We start from the raw sequence: 14820 nt of genomic DNA, 5'->3' as shown, positions 1-14820 counted from the left end.
TTTGAAAACAATCCACGTGAGATATCCTCCTTCCGAAGGAAGGACCTCGACGGAAGTTGAAGCTACTGATCAGAAAGCAAGACGATAATCCAAGATCAATTATCATATATTTTTCTGTCGCGGCGTGTCCTTTTAATAAACGTGTAATGAAATTCGCAATTTATACTTCAATTCAGAGAGCGATAAATTGGTGAAATTGTGGTTTCGTAATGTCTGCTTGAAAAAAAGCTTTAGAAGAATTATTCGTTCAAACATATTAAACTATGTACATAAAATGTTACATATTTCATACTTTCTTACCTTCGCTTCCATAGTCGTTTTATTATACGCAGACGGAAAAGGCTAACAGTAAACAAAACCGATAGACAAAAAAGAATAGAGAAAATAGATCAAACGGAAAACAGGGATATTCGGAAGTGCAGCGCGCACGCCGTTCGCTGCCCGCGGTTGCGTATGCAACTTTCGCCGAAACTGATCTCACTGACCCACTACAACCTATTCCAATCCGCTGGATTGAAATAGAAGATTACCAGGCTCCGGGAAACTTAATTGGAACTGTGAAGACGTAGCGAACCACGCAACTCGAAATTATAGAGCGGCAAGACGAACTTCGGTTTTTCCGGTCTCCAACATTTCTGACTTTTTCATCGCAGAAGTAATTGAAAATTTTCTAGGAATTACTACTGTACATACAACGGAAATGTATAATGATACATCTATTCACACGAACAACAACGATGTTGTTGTAATAATGTTGTCGTTGAACAAAAAAATATATGTTTCTTACAATACTTCACAATCAGGTTTCTAAAAGACTTAATCACGTGATTGTAACTGTAATTTTTTTTTACTCGTAAAATTTGCACATACATGTTTCTTTTTATAGAAGCGAATTTTGTACGAGAAATGACTTTATAACGAAAGATTGCATAGAGGGAAACACAGATGCTGCTGGGCATCGAGCCAAGATGTATCTCGCGCTTGAACGGCACGTTTAGCCTTGACACGCACGTGCAACGTCTACGCACGACATAACTCATTCCGCGTAATTCATTACGAGCGTCCCCGTCAACTCCAGCTCATTTCCGCTTCAGCTATTTCCAATGGTACCGCAGTTTCGAATAATGAAAACAGTGATTCACAAAATCGCGTGACCTGTTCGCAATAAATTGCTCGATAAAACCCCTCGGCGAATTACGCGTCATTTGTCAAACTGCCCGCGGCGCCATTTACCAATCGAGACTTCGTGGGAAAAGTTCAAAATTAAATTAGTCCGCTGCCGTTATATTTCCCTTGCCTTTTCTCCATTTGGACATCCGAATGGACAGTACAGAATAGAATAGAAATTAATATAAAAATAAATTAAATAAATTAGTAAGGCTCGTATGTGATCAACACAAATTTCAAAGAATTTAAAGGACTCAGAGCCGTGACAGGATGGTTTAAATTCTTTAAATATTTTTTTCTTTTATTCTTTAAATTCTTTGAAATATAAAAATAGATGTAATTAGTTAATAATTAGTAAATAATTATGTTCTCTCTCCCGAGAGAGGGGGGTATTGTTATTACCGAAGAGAGAGGGGGGCTCTCTCTCTCTCTCTCTCTCTCTCTCTCTCTCTCTCTCCGGTAATGACAATACACATTTATCAAGGTAACGGTGAAATTAAAAATCGTGCGGTCAATCAAACGGACTTAACATTTTTGCTGATAGAAACATCCCAATCATCTCCAGAAGAAACTTCCGTTACCGACATAGAATCCGCTAACACTGTAAACGAATTCTTGCGGGAGAATCGAACGGGTTCCGTTAACTTCGGTGCGACGCGTTCTGTCAAACCAAACGGGAATCATTATTATTTTCTACACATTCGAAGGACACCGTCGTGCCATCGCTAACCCACTTACAAGTAACAGTAACGGGCGCGACAAGGCCCGACGTGCGCCCATAAAAATTTTGGTATGGTGTAACTAAGTCTGGCCTAGGTCGGATACGTGCGACGCCGAAAATAAATTATCGTTCGTTTCTTCATGCGCGTTTCTCCCATCTTGGTATCGCTTGAATTACACGCTATTATTATTACTCAGATTCACCATCCAAAATTTACTGTAACGTACGCAATGAACGTATGTAAGTATTCTTTTTTCACGACGTTTGTCCGAAGTCAAACGTAAAACGTGCGATATGTCGTGGAGAACGTGTTGCTCGTCGTAGCGCGAGAAAGAAATTAATTCTTCCATGATCGAATTATTTCTTGGTTATTTCTTTTCTTTTAAGTGGGACGCTAGCTCCCAAGAAATCAGAAAGACGAAAATGTGAATGAGATTTATATGTCGATTATTGAACCTCCGTAATCTTCTGATTACACCTCACGGATGACGATGACTCGCTTGTCTACGAATTTCTCTTGTTTCCTTATTTGTATTGTTGTTTGAAAAGTACCTGAAGTAAGGTCGAAATGTTGTAACGAATTCAATAAAATTTACCAGTTGGGTTGACAACAGCTCTCTTTTTTAAGATTTATATTGTGTCAATGATCACAAAAGGATCGTGAAAGGGTCGGCACTTACGACCGTGAAAACATCGGGTGACTTTTCATGACGAGGCTTCCTCGATCGCGTCGCGACGTGATTTTCGACGCCTCGTTTGCCACCGAGGAAAGTGCAAGTTACGCTCTGGCGAATACAAATTTTTTCCCGGGTAATTGCATGCACCTTTCGCGGATATTCTTGCCGGACGATTAGTAGTTTTCAACAAGCGGGTAGCCTCACGGTGGATACTTAACATATAACAAGTGTGATTTTACTGCAAATTTGTCTGAAAATTTATGATTAAATCTGTTTTCGCCGGATATTTCATTGCACCGATGCCGGTATCAATTAAAGCAGAGATTCCCCGATACATTTATAATCCATCGTTGTTTTACTCTTTTTAAATGTTTTCACTTTAATTATGTTACACATCGTGATTCGTGACGGTTAAGAATATTACATTTTTGTATATTTTATTGATATTTTCGCGTTATTAATTTAAGAAATTACATGTGCGTTTAAATCTTAAATTTCTATTTGCTAAAAAATTGATTTCTTTCATATTTCATCACCTTATTTTTAAATAAAATTGGAATTTTCTTTGCCAGTGTATTAAAAATCAAATTAACTCAATGTAGTGACGTATCTGGCATTTATTATACCTACTGGTCACAACGACGTTTCGATCGCGAATTGCGATCCTCTTCCGGTTTTACAATACGTAGGTTGACTAATGTGGAAGCATTTAGTCATATCTACAACTAACAGTGAATAATATCGTAAATTTATAGATTCCGGATTATAACATATTATATATACAACGTCGAAACTTACAAGTCAATAGATTACAAATTATAACAGATTATACATAAACAGTAAAAACTTGCAAGTCAGTTCATTAGAAACTTAATAGAATTGGTGGTCTTTATATCACATTTCTCGAGCACGATCTCAAAAAGACGTCTAACACACTCGGCACTTCGAAAGGTCAATAATGTTTATAAGATTCTAAAATATTACACAGAGAAAAACACACAAAGAAGAGGGAAATTGCTGAAATGGTTCTCATTAAAAAGAATAACAAGACAATAAACCTTCAAAATGACACAGGCAATTTATCTAAAATGTATGACAAAGTAATAAGAATCTTATAAACATTATTGACCTTTTTACCATAACGTTTCGAAGTGCCGAGTGTGTTAGACGTCTTTTTCAGATCGTGCTCGAGAAATGTGATATAAAGGCCACCAATTCTATTAAGTTTTTAATGAACTGACTTGTAAGCTTTGACTGTTTATGTATAATCTGTTATAATTTGTAATCTATTGACTTGTACGTTTCGACGTTGCATGTATAATATGTTATAATCCGGAATCTATAAATTTACGATATTATTCACTGTTAGTTGTAGATATGACTAAATGCTTACACATTAGTCAACCTACGTATTGTAAAACCTGAAGAGGATCGCAATTCGCGATCGAAAAGTCGTTGTGACCAGTATAATAAATGCCAGGATACGTCACTACATTGAGTTAATTTGATCTTATTTTTAGCGATTCTGTTTCGTCCGCGTATCTTGCGCGTAATTATATTTTCTTAGCTAATTAACATGTGATATTTAAATTAATTTTTCATTACGTTCCTATATTTTATATTTCTTTATGATTGCAGGTAACAATACCAAAGAATACTAAATAGCATGCCAAATCAGGGCAGAATATCAAGTCGCATCTTCCTATTGTGTGTTTTCCTGACCAGCTCAACATGGATTGTTGTCGGTACGTGCACGTCAAAAACAGGATTTTATTGGACACAAAATATAATCCGACTGCCTTTCTTATGTAAGATCTTTTTACAAACAATAGAATTATTTCATGAAGGCATTTAAGTGGAGCATTACGCGTGTTAAATAATGTAAATACCAAGGTGAGAACACACATTACGTAACAAAAGCGGACGATAACGATGGAAAATGTGTACATTACCTTTTACGTAATACAAAAGATCGGGATGGGATCACGAGAGTGGACCGAACTTTACGGCGGATGATTTACCGACAGAGTCGCATACAGTTTTTGGAGGTTTGTAAAGAAACGTAACCTCAATATGTCATATTATAGATACAAATGAAAATAATTATGTAACATTTATGTGCAAACTAATACCAGACCCAAGTGTAGAATGCATAGTAGAACATTTTCATATAAAAAACATTGAGGTTTGAAGTCTAATTCGTATCGCATTATGTATTTTGCATTACAAATATTGCAATACATAATGCGATACGAATTAGACTTCAAACCTCAATGTTTTTTATATGAAAATGTTCAACTATGCATTCTACACTTGGGTCTGGTATTAGTTTGTACATAAATGCAAATAATAAGATTTACAAACGCAAAAACGGTATCCGACTCTGTCGGTAAATCAAACCACTCCAGCATCCCCTTAAGTCGAAAAATAGAGCGCGATTCATCGAGCGCAACCTCGTAACCTCTTTTTACCGAGAAAGTATTTAGGATTTGTATGCAATTCGATCGATTATATCCATGGGAAAATTATGTGACTCCCTCGTGAACAGCGGGTTACAGACTATTCCGAGCGTAACGGAGAAATTGTACGTTTCCGAGGCAAGACACGTCGTGCCTTTCGTGCTTTATGGGAAAGATCGACATACTTTATCCGAACAATCTTGCAAGATCGCAAATGATCGATCGCGATTAATCGCAGCGTGAAAAATGGACATTTCCTTCCGCGTGAAACGGTCCGATGAATCGCGCCATACGATTGCCCATTTATTTTTATATTCGCCCGCTAGAAAGTTCATAATGTTGCTCAAATGACGGAGAAAAGAAAACTCTCATCTCTCTTTACATCAAAATCGTTTTAACCAATTTCACTTTAGTCCGCAATCCATAATTTGTAATTCGCCAAATATTTGGAACGGGAGCGCAGACTTTTGTATAAGTGCATAAGCATATGCGTAAGGAAATTGATTGTGCCATTTCCTTGTGCATTAGCTTTTTGGACCGATCAATTTCTTCATGCTTATGCATTTATGCAAAAGTCTGTGCTCTCGCCCTTATTTTTTATGCAGTAGAATTTATATTATTAATACTAAGAGTTTATAGCTATGGTATTAATCGTGTATTAGCTAAGAAAGAGAATCCCATTTCCATCCGCATCCAGGCAAACTTGTAATTACTCGTGTCACAAAGCTCGTTTCAGCCGCTAACACGCAGTTACCACTTCCGGCCGTTTTTGCGCAACAGATGCTTTTCGCGAAATTGTAAAATTGACTTCGCGCGTGTCAGGGGTTGCGCAACCTACAAATAAACCGCCGAAAATGAAGGACTGGCGCGAATCCGGTCACGAACGGAAGCGATTGTTCGCGGTTTCATTAAAGGATCGTGTTTTTTTCCCCCCGGTTTTTCCGCAGGAAATCCCATTTGGTACAGGACGAAACGGGAAGCGGAGGTAGCTTCGACCAACTGGACGGCACTTGCCGACGAATGGATCGTGGCGAAGGCCAGGGCCGCCGAAAAGATGGACATCGCTCTGCTGCCGTTCAACGAGAGATTCCGGGAACTACCGCCTACGGCGGAGACCTTCGTCGTTAACGGTACGAGCCTGGAGCAATTGGAACGGGTAAGAGAATTTCTTTCATTCGCGTTGGCCAAGTCGCGAGGCAAGATTGCATCGGTGTTCCATCCGGAAATCTGCGTTGTCACGGGATTGCGCAAGATCCTTCCTTCGTTATCAATCGGCAACTTTCTCTGGCGAACGGTACAGCCGCCAGAGAAACTGTCCGTCCTTTTTTTTTGTCACATGAAAATTGGTCGAGAACTTATGCCAATGATATGCCAATGACTGCGCGTTGCAAACGTTCTATTGTAAGCTTTTGAGAAACATATCAGCGACAACTCGAACGATATTGTTGGAATTATTCACCTTGTTCTTCAACGTGTAACTTATCGTGAAAAAGGGTCGCTCGAATTTGTCGATGCCAATCAAAACTCTATGAGACGTGTCGTTGTGCGAGGTCGTTATCTCGGACGCACGAATAAAGTCGGAAGAATTGATGGGGCATCAATGAGACGTAACGCGCGTTCGCGAAGCGAAAAAAGATGATAAAAAAGGATCTCTACGTTCGTTCGCGATCGCTCCGCTTTTACAGCGAGGAACGGGAAATCTAATCGATGCATTTTCACTCTTGCCTACACCTTAATCGGCCACGTGCGCATTTCTCCTCGGTACATGAAATTAACGTAGAAAAGCATCCATCAACCGCAAGCATTTATAACGTATCGACGATGTAGCGCGTAATTAATACAAGAATTGCATCGTGAAACTGTTAGATTAATGGTTGAAACAGAAACAGCTACGTTGGATCGGCTGATTCATGTGGAAAATACTGCTACGGAATAACGAAAGGCCTCGCGGTCTGCAAAATCCGAGATTATCGTCAGCGTTCTCGCGATTGCGTTTAATCGATCTCGCCTTCTCTTCTGTCTCTCTGCCTTTTTTTCTTCTTCTTTTTCTTATCTCTCCTCCTGGCCCGACGTCCGACGAGAGACGCGACGATGTCGCCGCGACTCTCACTTTCAGTGCCAAAATACTTTCACCAAGGCGATCACCGAGAAATACCGTGGCGAATGCAAGTATGCATCTTCTATCCTTCCTATTCGTGTGTTGCACACACACAATGCGTAATGCGGTGTCAATGACTTTCGTCCGCGAAAGTCGCGCGCAATCATCGATACCATTCGTCACCGCTTGCGTAAAAGAAAACGCCGGTGGGCGCATTCGCGCGCGCGCGGAACTCCCTTCGATCTCGGAAGAGATGCATGCTCGATTAACTCGGGATCGCAGGAAGAAAGTCGCGCGTTCGTTCGCAAGAAGCGACGCGGGGAGATCGCGTTCAAATGTCAGCTCGAGTCGTCTTACGTGATGAAACACGACGACGTCGTGTTTGCGCGCTGATTAATCTTCAGCTTTGCTCCGTACATTTAATTACAGTTAAATTACTCGCGGATGCTGTGGGACATGGAAACGGTCCAGCCGAGCGGACATCTATCCGGATTTGTGGATAAGGCTCTGAAGCTGCTGGACCTGAGGCAAGTGATGATGGAGGTTGAAACATCCGTGATGTCCAAAGTCTCTTGCACCGCCTGCAAAGTCGGCGCCGGACTACTGCAGCACTACATCAAGACCGGCAAGAGCGACGAGGAGATCATGGCGAGCATCTATCAGTTCTGCGTGTCGCTCAACATACAGAGCCCCCGAGTCTGTCATGGGGTGACAATGCTGTTCGGGGTAAAGTCTGGATATTCGCCTCTATCAACCGGCAAAAATACACACAAGTGTTGTTGTTTTTTGTTTTTTACTAATTAGCGAGTGTTAAAGCCAACAAATCTGCGCCGTAGGGGGAGGTGATTTATGTGCTGAAGCAAGTGAACATGGGCCCAGCGCAGATCTGCAGCTTCGTGATCGGCGATGCGTGCGACGACGCGTTCAACCCATTGCACGAATGGGAGGTGGCCTTCCCACCGGTCAAGAAACCGTCGATCAAGCCGCCGATCCCACCGCAGGAAGGCGCGCCGACGTTCAAGGTCCTGCATATTTCCGACACGCACTACGATCCGTACTACCAGGAGGGTGCGAATGCCGAGTGCAACGAGCCGCTCTGCTGCAGACTGACGAATGGTGCCCCGTTGACCGCCTCGGCGGCCGCCGGACGATGGGGCGACTACAGAAAATGCGACACGCCCAAGAGAACGATCGACCATATGCTCAAGCACATCGCCGACACACATTCGGTGAGCAGCACGAACGATTAAACCCGTTGTTAGGCGAAACTTAGAGGACGACGATGAAGAGGGAGAGACGTCTGTCATCCCGAAGCAAATCTCGTGTCGCTCGAAAAACATTTTTATAGGCGTATGACCGATAGAGAATTAATTTACTGATCATGACACGGTCTCAAATTAATTTCGTTCATTGTCAAATTAATTCATTAATAATTATTCCCTGCGCGTAGGAGAGAGAGAGAGAGAGTTTCAATTATCTCCGGACGTTGCTGAAATTTGTCGATTGTCCTTAATTGTGCTTGATCTTCTCGTTCCATATCGGGAGAAGGGGAAGATTTCTCTTTACCGTTGGAAAAAATTTTCCAGGACATCGATTACATTTTGTGGACGGGAGATCTACCGCCCCACGATGTGTGGAACCAAACGCGAGAAGAGAATCTAAAAGTCCTGCGTGACACGGTCGCGCAGATGGTAGCGACGTTTCCAGGAATACCGATTTTTCCGGCTTTGGGAAATCACGAGAGTGCACCGGTCAACAGGTACATCCGCCACATGCATATAAGCTTGCACTCTTTCACTTTTCTAGAGAATATCACCTCGGATTTATTTCCAGGTCTCACTCGGACGTAACAAAGACGTTGCCTTCTAACAGATTCTATCGTCCCAGCGAGAAATGATTCGTCGAAACGATGTCGATTCGATATCAATTCGACGGTGTCGACGTCAATTTCGACAACGTTTTGACATCGATCGACGAGTCATTTCTCGCTGGGAGTATTTCAAAATACTTGCTTGAATGAATTCCGGGATGCTTATTTTGTATTATTATCTCTATTCTAATAACAAGTTCTTCTTCTTATACAAAACGTCTTTAGAAAGAAGGGAGAATCGCGAGGCGTATTTTTAGGCATACTGTTTTCAATCCTTTCTCAAGTGATTCCACTGGGACTCGGGATTTATTTCCGCTCTTTTCAGTTTCCCACCGCCTTTTGTGCCTGAAGAGAACAGTATCTCGTGGCTGTACAACGAGCTCGATAAACACTGGCGACTTTGGCTGCCGGCCGGTGTGTCCCATACCGTGCGTCGCGGCGCTTTCTATTCGGTCTTGGTTCGTCCGGGCTTCAGAATATTGTCCGTAAATATGAACTACTGCAACAACAAGAACTGGTGGCTACTCATCAACAGCACGGATCCGGTCAGCGAGTTGCAGTGGCTCGTGTACGAGCTGCAAGGCGCGGAGATTAACGGCGAGAAGGTGCACATAATCGGCCACATACCGCCAGGCCATTCGGATTGTCTCAAGGTGTGGTCGAGAAATTATTATCACATAATCAACCGGTTCGTACTTGATCGTTTACAAGATATTATCGAGCTTTATGGTATCAGATGACAAATGTCCTCCTTCCGCCTTTGTCCAGGTATGAATCAACTATCACGGCGCAATTCTTCGGGCACACGCATTACGACGAGTTCCAGATATTCTATGATACATCAGACCTTGGTAGAGCGCTCAGCATCGCCTACATCGGTCCTTCGGTCTCGCCGTATTATGATCTCAATCCCGGCTACAGGATATATTACGTCGATGGAGACCACGCCAAGACTACAAGAGTGAGTAAACGAACGATTAGTGGAATAGATCAGAAATATTTGCCCTCGGGTGAATTAGCAAATATCCTGTACGCGTGTCTTAAGCGTTATTTATCATTTTCTAACTGACGCGCGCATTCCAGATGGTAGTCGATCACGAGAGCTGGGTCATGAATCTAAAGGAGGCGAATCTTTATGATTACCCGATCTGGCATAAGCTGTACAGCGTGCGGCAAGCCTACCAAATGGCATCGCTTCTGCCGAAGGACTGGGACTCGCTGATCGACAAGATGACTAACGAGCCGGCCCTCTTTGATCTCTATTACAAGTAATTGTGCTCGCATTATACGATGATTAATACCGTCATTTCTTAAAATAAAATAACCGGGAGTCTTGTAATATCGATTACTATTACAAGGCTCCCGGTTATTTTCTTTTTATTAATTTTTTTTTATTTATATTAATACAAAAAATTAATACAAAACTTGTTTTACTATTCTACAATATGTATAAGATATGTGGGTTTGATTCTCCTTGAAAAAGGTAATACAACACATTTGCCTTTGTTCTTTGCAGACATTATTACAAAAACTCCCCGGTGCGACCGGCGTGCAATGACGAGTGTCGCAAGAGATTGCTCTGCGATCTGCGCAGCGGAAGAAGCCACGACCGTAAGGCGCTGTGCCAGAGCCTGGAAGCGAGGATTGACGATGAAACGAGGACGGGTTGGCGTGCGTGGATCTACAAGGGACTCGCACTATCGTATGTAAAGGATTTATGGCTTCAAATGTATTCCGGCAACACTAAAACTAATGAAGTCAATTAATCAACTGCTGCGAATGAATATGCCATTATTTCGCAAACCGATCCGCACTCGTCTGTTTCTCAATTCTAACAGATCTGATCTTTCTCTTACTTACAAAAATAAGAGGACATGTCTCAAACTTGTGTAGCAACGTTTTAACGTTTACAATCGAGAATCTGCTTTTGTATTCCACGCACGGTGTGATATGTTCCTTGTTAGATATCATCAAGTTTTTATACACCTAACACAGTTGATTGAACCTTCCTTATCTACATTAGTGGCGTTTGCACATATTATTTTAGTGTAGTTTTGTTTAGAAAAACTTCTTTCCCGCTTATTAATTAATATAACACGTAAAAGTTAGTAATAAGAGACGACAGATTTTTACACGATCAAACGTTCGTTCAATAATACATTTAGCAAACTGTAAGTTTACTGTCCTGCTCAACAGCTAGCTTAAAAGGCCTAATAAATGAATGTCGACCAACTGCATTTAGTAGCACCGAGACTGCTAATGCTTTACCTAAAACGCATGTGTGTGTGAAAGGTGTAATAAGTTTATAGCATATCGCACTCGAAAGAATCTTCCATAATTGATTAGACATGTAAATAATCGTGTAACATTTGCATGAGAAATTGAAGGCACTAACTTCTTCAAGTGAGAAGTGTGATAACAAAGGAAAATACGAAATCTTTTCATATGTTTCAGAGTTTACTTCGCGAAAGTCACGTCGTAATTCAAGCTAATCGCGTCTTTATGCAAGCTCCTTCGAGTGTCGACCATAACGAAATTAAAAAAAAAAGAGACAGAACATAATTCCTGCTACGAATTATGAGATGTTACGTAGTTTTAATCGTGCGCCTTATTGACTGAAACCTTATAGATATACGTTATAAATATATTTTTCCTTAACATGACAATTTTTCCAATAAAATGAATGATGTGTAGAAACGGTGTTGGGGTTGTCCGATGTATACTGTAAATACCTTTTAACCATTTGAATTAATTTCAGCGTCGTCCAGAATCATGCATAAACGGTATCGAACAAATTGTTTCACAACGTGCAAAAATGTTTTTCTTAAAAGCACTTAATCTGATAATAAGAATAAGCGCACCGCGGCATTTGAGTCAACTTTGTCTCGTCGAAAACGTCAATTGTTTAATGTTGTACATACATAAAAATACAGTAGGCTTATTTGGTGGCGGAATGTAACAACCGATGACATGTCTATCTTCTACACTGCGTATTATAGTAAGTAGCACATGTGTATATAAATTATAGATAAATTCCATGCTCACAACCCAGTAAACGCTGAGCTTCAATCACATTGCGTTTAGGTCACAATTTCTCAACAATGTAAATGTAATATAACACAGGTGACTGATGCTCAGTGTTCACTGGGCAGTGGCACCAGCCGCATTATTTCCAAGGCAGCAATTGTTTAAGCTACGAAAAAATACACGCTGCAGCCTTTTTAACATTGGTGATGCTGGAGTCTCTCTGTTTTACCGACATTTTTTGTACACGATTAAAGTTCGCACAAAAATGAAAGTCAGCCTACTCGACTTTATATCAAAAACGAAAAAAAACTAAATATTCCATTAATTTTTGGCATGTAGAGCTGTCACATGACGATAATATTTGCTTAATATAAAAATTCTATAGTTTCTATCTGCAAAATGAGACCGGAGCGACCTAGAGACAACATGCAAGAACAATATTGTGTAATTGGAACTAAGATTAAAAGTCTAGAAAAAAAGATAGGTTTAGATAAAAGTTTATAAATGCAAATACAGCTGTAGAATGATAAGTAGAGCAGTGTTGTGTGTAGTAATAGATGCCGAATTTTGTGTATTGGCATCTATTCCATCCGGCATCTATTACTACACGCAATACTGCTCTACTACTAAAGTGTAAAAGGGTACACTGTAGTTGTACTTTGGTACGATTGGAAACCAACCAAAGTGTAAACCTTTTACACTTTATACTACTCCCTCGGATAAGCTGCAAGTAGGATTAGCTTTAGGTATAGAAGGGGTATCGGATGAGCCACAAGTAGGATCATCCCTAGGTGTAGAATGGGCATAGGTGTAGAATGGGCATCACCCTGTATGTATAAAAACTGTCGGTAAAACAGAACGACTCCAGCATCCCCTTAATATTGAATTAAATGATTTAACAAATTACTCCTGTGTGTAAATGAACCGTACTAACCTCAGTAATTACTTCTGATAGACAAACCTATCGAGATTTTAAAAGTCTGCTACAAATTTTGTCGATAAGCAAAAATATAACAGAATCTGTTGGCAGTTCATCGACAAAATTTATAGCAGATATTTCCCGCATACAAAATTAAATTTTTGAAAGTTTTTCATTCTTGTATCTTCGAAAACTTGAATCCAAGAAATTTATTGTCGCGCAATAAGAGCAGTGATTAATTTTTACTCGTTGGAATTTTGAAAATTTTTTATCAAACTTGATGACTAAAATAAATGCCATAATAATCGAAATTTCTTTTACAGAATGTCCGTGGTTATGGCCATCCCCAGATTCGCGTACAATTTACCAAAGTACGTCTTAGGATTGGGTTAGAACAAGAGAACGAACGCCAAGTGCAAATGTACGACTAAACTTGTGATGTTAAATTATTAAAAATACTCACGATGTCGTCGTCGCGTTCAAAACTCGAACGTCGGCGACGTTAACCGATCGACAATTATATCCGTCGAAATTGAACATCGCGTTCGACATGCAATCGTTTTGCAAGATCTATCACACTAACCCGTCGAAGATACTCTAGAAGAAAACAAATAAAAACAGATTTTTACGTTTTTACGAAGAAAAATGACGAATTAAATGAACTTAAAATTAATCTATTCAGTAGAACTGATTTTTCCAATTCTTAAAACCGTGCGTCAATATGTTTTAAAATTGTTGTACGTAATAAAATTTCAATGCCGCATCCTAATTTTGAAAACCGGACATCACAACTTTATGAAATTTTTGTGATTTACGAAGTAATATAGGATATAAGAGCCAAGACAAGGATGTTTGAGACGCCCGTCTAGTGAGAGGAAGGTCCAGGCTCAAACCCTGACTGAGGTAAATTTTTCGCAATAAATTTAAAAATTAAAATCATTTAAACACTAACATCATGTCTTGGCTCTTATATCCTTTATTACTTTGTATTCGTGATTTCACGTCAGAGCCTTATGAATTTTATTTCTTGTTCATTTATATTATACATTTTTAAATATCACGCGGTTACTTTTTTAATAAAATAGATATGCATGAAGCATGAAGATTTAAGAAAATGTCAATCAGAGAAATAATATTTCAAGACATTTAGATGTTATTTGATTTAGATATTAACCTCTTGTGCTGGCAATTAACTCACAGGCGTATGTATTCAGTCAGTCCAAAACAGCCAACTCTTATTTGAATTCATTTCTGTGTGTAGATTTTATACAGATTCGTCGTGCCTCACGTTATTCCAGCGCGAGGGGTTAGGCGCAACGAAGATCGGAAATGTCGGAATTCTTTTTCTCATTTGGAGAAACACCATTCAATCGAACATTAAAGTACACCGATGCAATTTCACTTTTTAAAATGTGCGAGAAAATATTTTACGTGGATCGTTGCGTTATTCAGATATGGTAATTATCATTTATCAAATCGACATTATCGTCGACAAATCTGAACTCAGTGATTGCGCCGTTTTTAAGTCGTCCTGAATTCTCTAACGAGCTTTGTGTAACATATGTAAATATACAAACCTTATGAGCAGTTTTCTGTCTCGAGACTTGTTGACAAACGGATATATCCGATTAAATTGTATATCCGATGAAAAAGTGATCGGTTTTTTAATCAAATTTCATCGGTAACTGCATTTTCGTCGGATAAATTTCATCGAATGTATCCATAATTTAATCGGAAAACGTAATCGGAAAAATTAACCATTTACGTCATTGGTTTATCCGATGGAAAATTTTCTCAGCGTAATATTTCGACTGACCCGCGACCTAGTCCAGAATGTGCGTTGATTACTTTGTTCGTTAGTATAGTACATCGTGCATTATAG

The 14820-nt window shown here is 39.9% G+C and overlaps 1 protein-coding gene across 3 annotated transcripts in view; it reads left to right on the top strand.

Annotated features, from left to right (window-relative positions):
• The window catches only part of LOC105558176 (sphingomyelin phosphodiesterase), a 31196-nt gene extending 17419 nt beyond the window's left edge, over positions 1-13777 (top strand). For 2 of the 3 annotated variants that reach the window (XM_012005731.1, XM_012005732.1), the window contains 10 exons: positions 4204-4310; positions 5972-6180; positions 7552-7848; positions 7959-8351; positions 8709-8881; positions 9318-9680; positions 9761-9953; positions 10076-10260; positions 10509-10694; positions 13262-13777. In XM_012005731.1, coding sequence (XP_011861121.1) covers positions 4232-4310; positions 5972-6180; positions 7552-7848; positions 7959-8351; positions 8709-8881; positions 9318-9680; positions 9761-9953; positions 10076-10260; positions 10509-10694; positions 13262-13331 — 2148 coding nt within the window. In that variant the 5' untranslated portion in view covers positions 4204-4231 and the 3' untranslated portion in view covers positions 13332-13777. Of the gene's footprint in view, positions 1-4203; positions 4311-5971; positions 6181-7551; positions 7849-7958; positions 8352-8708; positions 8882-9317; positions 9681-9760; positions 9954-10075; positions 10261-10508; positions 10695-11446; positions 11690-13261 lie in introns of those variants that run through there. The other variant, XM_012005733.1, reaches the window with a different exon arrangement.
• The last annotated feature ends 1043 nt before the right edge of the window (positions 13778-14820 follow it).

The sequence above is a fragment of the Vollenhovia emeryi genome, unplaced genomic scaffold, assembly GCF_000949405.1.
Source record: "Vollenhovia emeryi isolate VEMERY1.0 unplaced genomic scaffold, V.emery_V1.0 DF939369.1, whole genome shotgun sequence".
Taxonomy (NCBI): Eukaryota; Metazoa; Arthropoda; class Insecta; order Hymenoptera; family Formicidae; genus Vollenhovia; species Vollenhovia emeryi.
The sequence above is the reverse complement of the archived record's forward strand: the minus strand, read 5'-3'. Positions and strand labels throughout refer to the sequence as shown.